This window comes from Dendropsophus ebraccatus, unplaced genomic scaffold (assembly GCF_027789765.1).
Source record: "Dendropsophus ebraccatus isolate aDenEbr1 unplaced genomic scaffold, aDenEbr1.pat pat_scaffold_1906_ctg1, whole genome shotgun sequence".
In the NCBI taxonomy this organism is placed as follows: domain Eukaryota; kingdom Metazoa; phylum Chordata; class Amphibia; order Anura; family Hylidae; genus Dendropsophus; species Dendropsophus ebraccatus.
In genome coordinates, this window is record NW_027209341.1 from 4022 (window position 1) to 12800 (window position 8779).

Consider the following 8779-nt stretch of genomic DNA (forward strand, 5'->3'; position numbering starts at 1 on the left):
GATGTGTGATGTGTGCGAAGGTAATTCATTCCCCATTGTTTCTACTATGCTAAGTAAAATTGGGCAAGTAAATAATTTATTATTTATATGTTAATATGAGCGCTGGCAGAATCTGTTGGCACAATACTACTACCACCACCGTACTAGTACTACTTGTATTACTACTACTCGTACAATGAAAATGATAGTGGTTTCCCATTAAAAACTGCCTTGTCACTTAAACATGTCATCTAATAAACTATGCGCATACCATATATATGTGTGTGTGTTCTGTTCTATTTTATTTTTTTAGGCTATATCCCTACAAAGGAGACTGGGTAAAAGCAGAGTATTTCATCAATCCATCTACATGGAACAGTGAAGCAATTTCAGTAAAGCCTCTGAGATGTAAACGAGTAGATCAGGTATATGCTGCAGTGTTTCATTCCATTTTTTTAATTATTCATTCCAAATAGTAATGCTGTTTTTCAGCAGTGCCATTTTGAAGAAGCAGACCTGCATGGTAGATTTGCAATGAAATATACGAATAGTGTCTTAAAAGTTTTCATTAGGGGGGATGTGGCTACCCTTTGGATAGGCCATGAATTGTTCTAGGCTGGAAAACCCCTTTAAGACTGTCATGGCTCTGTTCACAGCATCGACATTGCTTCCAATACAGCATAAACCATTGGGGCAGTGCCAGACCTACAGTATATAAACATCTAACTGTCTAACTATTTACTGTATGATACTGCTATGTTTAGGGAATAGTTGTTGAAATCTTGTGAAAATTACAGATTAGTGATACTATTGGTAATAGTGATTGCTGTGTATAAATATACTTTGTGCAGTAACTGTCTGCTATGTATAAAGGCTGACCTCTAGTGTCACAATTCAGATTCTGCATCCAGTACTAATTTTTACACTGAGACAAAATTGTTGTATTTTGAGGCTCCTCAGTGGAGCACAGGACCAAGTTCAATCAGATTTTCTGCATGTAGGCAAGAAACTGTTATCCACTATCGGGGACACAATAATCTTAAAAAGGATGAATATATGAAATGCAAAGTGTAGTACAAAGTGACGGAGGCCACCTGACTGCTACTACCGATGATTACGGTAGGGCACTCTGTCTCCCTCTCTACCTTTGTTGATTCCAACAGTCCCCCCACCCCCGTGCTTCTGCTTATCACTGTGTGTGGCCCTTTCTCGCCCCTTTGGTAACGTTAACACTATGTCGTCTTTATTCTGGCATCGTTTTGGTAAACATATTTTATGTTTTAGGGTATGTTTACGCTTAGTAAATCAGGTGGAATTCCAGAGAGTTCCGCCGCGGAATCCCAACCTGCCTCAGTGTGCCATAGCCTGTCTACGGGAGAGTGCGCACCCCTCTCTTAGTGCCGCCCTCCGCTCAAAGAATTTACATGTCACTTCTTCGAGCAGAGAGCAGTGGCAGCAGAGGAGCGCAATGCTCTCCCATAGACAGGCTATGGCACACTGAGGCCGCAGAACGCAGCCTAATTTACTCAGTGTGAACTTAAGCTTAGGGTGTTACAGGGCTTAGAAATGTATCAGCAAATTATCTAATTTTCATGAAACTTTCCAAAAGTTTTTTTTTTTTTTTTTAGGGACCAGTTAATTTTTTTTAAAGTGAATTTAGGAGGCTTGCATACTGGAAACCCCCATAAGTGGCCCCATTTTGGAAAATTTACACTTTAAGGCTGGGTTCACACACAGTATATTTCAGGCTGTATTTGGTCCTCATGTCAGGTCCTCATAGCAACCAAAACCAGGAGTGGATTGAAAACACAGAAAGGCTCTGTCCACACAATGGTGAAATTGAGTGGATGGCCGTCATATAACGGTAAATAACGGCCATTATTTCAATACAGAAGCCATTGTATTAACCCTTAGGGGACACAGCCAGTTTTCATTTTTGCGTTTTCGTTTTTCCCTCCTCGTGTATATAAGGCCATAGCGCCTGCATTTTTCCACCTAGAGACCCAAGTGAGCCCTTATTTTTTGCGCAACTAATTGTACTTTGCTATGGCAGATGTAATTTTTGCCTAAAATGTGCCGGGAAACCAGAAAAAAATTCAAAGTGTGGTGAAATTGAAAAAAAAAAACGCATTTCTTTATTTGGGGGAAATGTGTTTTTACGCCATTCACCCTGGGTAAAACTGACTTGTTATGCATGTTCCTCAAGTCGTTACGATTAAATGATATATAACATGTATAACTTATATTGTATCTGATGGCCTGTAAAAAATTCAAAACCGTTGTTAACAAATATACGTCACTTAAAATGGCTCCATTCCCAGGCTTATAGCGCTTTTATCCTTTGGTCTATGGGTCTGTGTGAGGTGTCATTTTTTGCGCCATGATGTGATCTTTCTATCGGTACCTTGATTGCGCATATATGACTTTTTGATCGCTTTTTATTACAATTATTCTGGATTTGATGCGACAGAAATTGCGCAATTTTGCACTTTGGGATTTTTTTTGCGCTGACGCCGTTTACCGTGTGAGATCAGGAATGTGATTAATTAATAGTTTGGGCGATTACGTACGCGGCGATAGCAAACATGTTTGTTTATTAATTAATTAATTTATTTTATTTATAAAATGGGGAAAGGGGGGTGATTCAGACTTTTATTAGGGGAGGGGGTTTTGTGTTATTAAAAATACATTTTTCTTTTACTTTACACATATACTAGAAGCCCCCCTGGGGGACTTCTAGTATATGTACTCTGATCTCTCATAGAGATCCATGCAGTATAGTTATACTGCATGAATCCATGAGATCGGTGTTCTATTACTTTTGGCTGCTGCAGCCAAAAGCAATAGAATGCCGAGCCGGGATCAGCGCCATTACGGAGCAGACCCCGGCCCGGGATGGATGCAGGGATCGCCCCCCCCGCAATCGCGCCGCAGGGGGGCGATCCCCCCACTAGACCACCAGGTATGAATAAAAGCAAGTATTTAGAAGCAGCTGTCAACTTTGACAGCTGCTTCTAAGTACTTAATTAGCGGGCACGGCGATCGGACCGTGCCCGCTAATAGCCGCGAGCCCGGGCTACACGCGGCACCCGGGATCGCGGCAGTTCAGAGGGTGGTCGCCGCGCGACCCCCCTCTGAACTCCCATAGCGGCACGAGGACGTTCAATAACGTCCTGGTGCAGCTATGGGTTAAGATAACAGAAAATATTTGCCATTAAATGGCGGCCATCCACTTGATTACAACATTATGTGAACAGAGCCTTTCTGTGTTTTCAATCCACTCCTGGTTTTGGTTGCTATACAGCCTCAAATATACAGCCTGAAATATACTGTGTGTGAACCCAGCCTAAGGGTGCGTTCACACCTACAGGATCTGCAGCAGATCTGCAGCAGATTTGATCCTGTGTTCAGTTATTTAAATGAAATCTGCTGCAGAAAATCAGCTGCAGATCCTGTAGGTGTGAACGCACCATAAAGAATTAATCTAGAAGTATAAAGAGCATTTAGATCCTACAGGTGCTTGAGGAAAGTATTGACCATTAGGGATGTTCCCACTCTGTAAGGCACCGTCCATTTCGTGACACGGCCGGGTACGGAACGGCCGATGTCTGAGGAAAATCATCCTGGCCGGTACTGTAGTACCGGCCGGATGATCTTTACTGAAGCTGAATTCGGATGCGGATCATCTGTGTGCACCCGCATTCGAATCCTCACTGCACACAATGCCGCATACTCCATTGTGTGAGTTTCTTGCAGCGCCGCTAGGGATTCCTTAGAAGATTCCACTACATAAGTTCCGTAGTAATCACGGCAGCTGTTACTACGGATGTGATTATTACGAAACTTGCGCAGTGGGAACATGGCCTTAGACTGTAGAAAATAGAAATTTTCCAATAATATATTTGTTTAGATTAAAGTTTCATTTTCACAAGGAACTTGAGAAAAAAGGCACCCCAAAATTGTAACGTAGGTTCTCCTGAGTACAACGGTACCTCATATGTGGGCACTGTATGGGCACACAGCAGGGCTCAGAAGGGAAGGAGCGCCAATTAGCATTTTCAGTGCAGATTTTTTAGAAGAGGTTTCCAGGTGCCAGGTGTGTTTGCAGAGTCCCTGTAATGTCAACAGAGTGGAACTTCCCAAAGGTCATCCCATTTTTGAAAGTACAACCCCTCAAAGAATACATCTTTGGGTGTGGTGAACATTTCGACCCCACAGGTATCAGAGGAAAGTATTCAAATTAAGCAATTTCTCAATGTCACAAGAAACAGGAGAGAAAAGGTACCCCAAAATCTGTTAACGCAGGTTCTCTTGAGTACAACGATACCCCAAATGTGGGCATTAACCACTTTATGGGGACACAGCGGGGCTCAGAAGGGAAAGAGTGCCATTTAGCATTTTCAGTGCAGATTTTTGCTAGCGCAAATCGACGCTATTAGAATAGCGAAGTTTAAAAAAAATAAATAATAATTGAGATAACAGGTAATGTGGGGTGGTAACGGGTAAGTTGGAGACGGTTATGAGTAGTCTGAAATGGTTAGAGGTAGTCTGGGGTAGTAACAGTTAAACTAGAGGTGTTACAGGTACTCTGGGTTAAACTGCAAGTATTAGCTGCTATTAGAATAGCGCAATTACTGTAATGAAAGTGTGGATTTAAAATTTTTTTGTGTGTGTTTTTCACATTTGTTTTTTTACTATATCACTGTGACAAGCTGTAACCACAGTGATCATAGTTTAGTTAAGTGAACGGGTCCAAATTGGTTCCCATTTACTTTAAATTTTCAGACAGATCTCCCCTGAGGGGGTTGGGGGGCAGGGGGCACTTGGGGGGGTCTGAGGGGTACTTGGGGGCACTTTTTATAAAATATAAAAAAAACAGGACTGCAAAAAACAGTGTTAACCCCAGCCTTAGGCCAAGTTCACACTGTTTGTGTTTTGTTTTATGTTGTTTACTCACAGCTGGCGATCACATTAACCGCTAGGGAATCTTGGCCATAGTGTATACACACTGTATACACTACAACCTGGATTCCATGCAACCACACAAAAACTGCCACATCTATTTTGTGCGGCTGCTATTCAGTCAACAGCATCACAATGTGAAGTACGGCTCCCGGCTATACTTACAATGTGTGCTATGGCTATTTGTGCCCACATTCCAATTAAGTTGAAGTGATGTTCACCCCGGCCGATACTGCTTGATCAGAGTTGAACATTTCAGACAGTGGCCGTTCTGCGACACGGCCGCTGTTTTGCCATGTGTGAAAATGGCCTTATACTGTATGGCAGATTTTTTTTTTGATTGTTGTTTTTTTTTTTTTTTTTTTTTGCTTTGTTTTTCAGAAACGGTCAACACTAGTCAGAAAAAATATATTTTTGGGTTATGTATAGTAGTGAGCATTCTACTATCAGCAGAAAAGTGTAGCACAGTATAAAACAGCATTGTCACTCTATTCCACTAGTTAGACTAAATAAAAACACTGGTACTATACTGTATGGCAGATTATATTTTTGTTGTTTTTCTAGTCCTAAAAGAGACTTTAGTATAATTGTGGAATGTGAATATAACTGACAACTATTTATACCTATATACCACTGTACTATTCCTTCCAATATTGGTATATTGAATGGGATTAGCTCAGTCAGTCAGACTTATTACTACTAGTCCCTAAAAAGACCATTGGGTATGTTTTTGTAAGCTTAATGGTCTGCCTAACCAGCCAATCTAAGGGTTCCTTTACACAGACAGATTTATCTGACAGATTTTTGAAGCCAAAGCCAGGAACAAACTCTTGACAGGTAACAGGTCATAAAGGAAAGACTGAGATTTCTCCTCTTTTTAAATCCATCCCTGGCTTTGGCTTCAAAAATCTGTCAGATCCATCTCTGCTCTAGCAGGCTCTCAGTTTCAGCTAACAGATAGACCCAGGTCACCTGATGCCATCATCCAATCATTGCTATCACAGTAGCAAACATAGCTGCTACGTGGCAGGATCTCCCAGTACCTTCCTTTCTACCAGGTTTCCATTTATTGTAATAAAACCACATCTTTGGGCACTATTGAGATGATTATCCTCTTTCATTTGGTACTGGTGTTTAGGCATCCCACATTACAAGATAAGGTGAGAGATGTGGGGAATGGGATGTGCTTATGTAGAGGTACTCATCCTTTTCTGGTCTTTTGAGGCTTGTTGGAAGGAAGTCTACCGAAATAGTACCTAGATGTCTCATCCCTGGCAGTAAGCTCATCCAAGTGAGATGGGTTTGGGAGGATTAGGTACATGTAATAGCTTTTTATTGGTCTGGGTTTGGGTTCTCAGACCCCCACTAATCCATAAAATGAGCTGGAAAAACCCCCCACTTGACTAAGCAGTTCTTTATCCGTCTTGCTGCGCTTGCCATCTCACAGAAAAAAGACAAGCTTCATTGAATTACTATAGAGTACATCACCTAGAGAAATCAAAAAGACTAATATTTTTCTAGACTAAATGCATGCAGCACAGATCGATGAGAATTTAATGAATTCCTGGCCTTATTGTGACTATGTAACAGTGTTTTATTTTTCTCTTTGTAATCCAGGTGAAAATCACTGCTTTCTATGGGGCAAGCGGTGTACTTGATGACAGCATATTCTTTACAGTTGACTCCCTAAGACTGCCGGAAGGCTACAAACCTCAACGAAACAACCTGGTTAATGCAATAGTGGTAGAAAGTAACCAGTCCTGTTATGTGTGGAGGGCACTTTGCTTAGCACCAACTAACAGAAATGGGTAAATAACTCTAAAATATTCTTGGTGAACATATTTTAAACAACTGGGTTTTGTTAGGTCTGCACATAACAATTGTATAAATATGACTGGTCATTTACAGTTTAATCATAGAATGTGGAGATTCATAGAGACTCTTCCATTCAGAAAAAGAGGATAATTGAGATGATCAGGTACAGCAACAGAGGACAGAAATGTAGTTATTGGCATAAATGTGTTCCCCTTTGTACCAGTAGGGGGTGAGTGGTGACACACTGTGCTGCATTTAGCCAGCAGTAGAGTTATGGCATATGTTTTCATTGTTTTTAAGCTTTTGGAGGTTTTTGTTATAGCATAGTTGTTAATATAGCATATTGATATTTTTATATTATTGTGTTTGTGTAGTTCATATATAACTGCTACCCTTTTCTTTTTGGTTGTAAGTGCCTGGAAATAGTTTTGGCAGAGACACAGGTGTGTAACAAAGATGCCACCTCTGTCTTGATGGTGGATAAGCAAACTGTAAACTGCCTATGCTTGTTGGTGGATCAAACAATCCTCGCAACTGGTGATCTGCCTGTGACGTCCAGAGTCTTTTTGACATGTATACATACCCTCATGTAATCACTGCACTCAACACCTCCTAATAGCTTGGTTAGAGAAACCTTGATGACAGGCAGGTCAAAATGACCCTCCTGTTTGTTTGTCCATTAATACACTGCCCCTCAAAGTCGGTCAACTGGGCAAAATGTCTTTGAATGCATCACAGCATATCCAGCAGTCAATAATCTTTTACAAACAGGTACACTACCCAAAAGTAACCATTGAGAGACTTTTTTCCCCATTCTCTTTTCAATGTGATACAATACGCACAGAATTCACATAAAAGAAGGGACTGCTTTATGGATGTAGAATATATGTAATACAAACAATGCCCCATGACAGAGTAGAGTCTACTAGATGCTTTTGAGTGTGATTATAGATGTCTAGCTTTAAATGTCATTTCATTCATTCGATTTTAGCTATTTTTTTAATTTCTTTTTTTTTGCAGAATGTCATCTGATACTGAGGATTCAGACAGTCAGCATTCTGTTTTGCTGATGAACAAAGGAGGCTTGGAAGTTTCCAGGATGACTCATTTTGGAGTAATCAAGCAAGGGCAGACTAAATCTTTAAAATTACTATAGAGTAAGTAACTTTGTAAATTTAAGAATATCTTAGTTTTGTGATTTGTTACTAAATAATAGTGATTGTGAATAATAAACCATGATGAGACTGTACACCATTGTGTAGGAGGTATAGAGAGGGCTCTCAACTTAAGCACTTTCTCACGGGCTGCTATTAGCAGCTAAGGGTTGCTGCTAATAACCGACAGGGAGAAATCTCTGTTGCCAGCTGTTTTAATTATTTAAATACTGCTGTCAGTTCTGACAGCAGCATTTAATCATTATTCATCCTTATCATTGATGGTGCTGTGGTCAGATCGTCTTTCTCTTATGTAGTAACAGCAGGCTGTAGCAATAAAGTTTTTTTAAAAATCTAAATCCATCCACTAATGTTGAAACTTCCTTGTTTTTTTTATATAAAAAGTGAAAAAAAAAACTATTTTTAAAAAGGGATCAAAAGGTCACATTTATAAATTGTCTGTGTTATTAAAGATAGGTACATCTCTTTGGGGCTTTTACATGAACTGACCGGCGCAGAGATGCTGGTGGCACGACCTTTTTTTTTTTTTTTTTTTTTTTTTTTTTTTTTTGTTCCCAAGCACAGTGCCAGTCTATTCCTGAGCACCGGCCCGACTCTGTGTGATGATCTCCCCTCTGTGATGCAGCTCCATTCATTCTAATAGAGCCGCATCACAGAAGGGAGGGGGTTCCGTCACACTGGGGTTCGGCGGGCCAGTACTCGGGAATAGACCAGTGCTGTGCGTAGGAAGCAGTCAAAAGCTTAAAAAAAAAAGGGTCTTGTCACTAGAATCCCCGCTCTGGTACCGGTCTGTTCACGTAAAAACCTCAAAGCGTTGTACGTATTGATACATTTGTGTTAAGGGGTTA

The 8779-nt window shown here is 40.6% G+C and overlaps 1 protein-coding gene across 1 annotated transcript; it reads left to right on the top strand.

Annotated features, from left to right (window-relative positions):
- Positions 1-292: 292 nt before the first annotated feature.
- Positions 293-7912, top strand: CT55 (cancer/testis antigen 55; the record flags this gene model as incomplete). The annotated part of the gene is made up of 3 exons (XM_069956003.1): positions 293-404; positions 6559-6749; positions 7777-7912. Coding segments are annotated over 3 exons (439 nt in total), but the record flags the coding sequence as incomplete, so codon positions are not given.
- Positions 7913-8779: the final 867 nt, after the last annotated feature.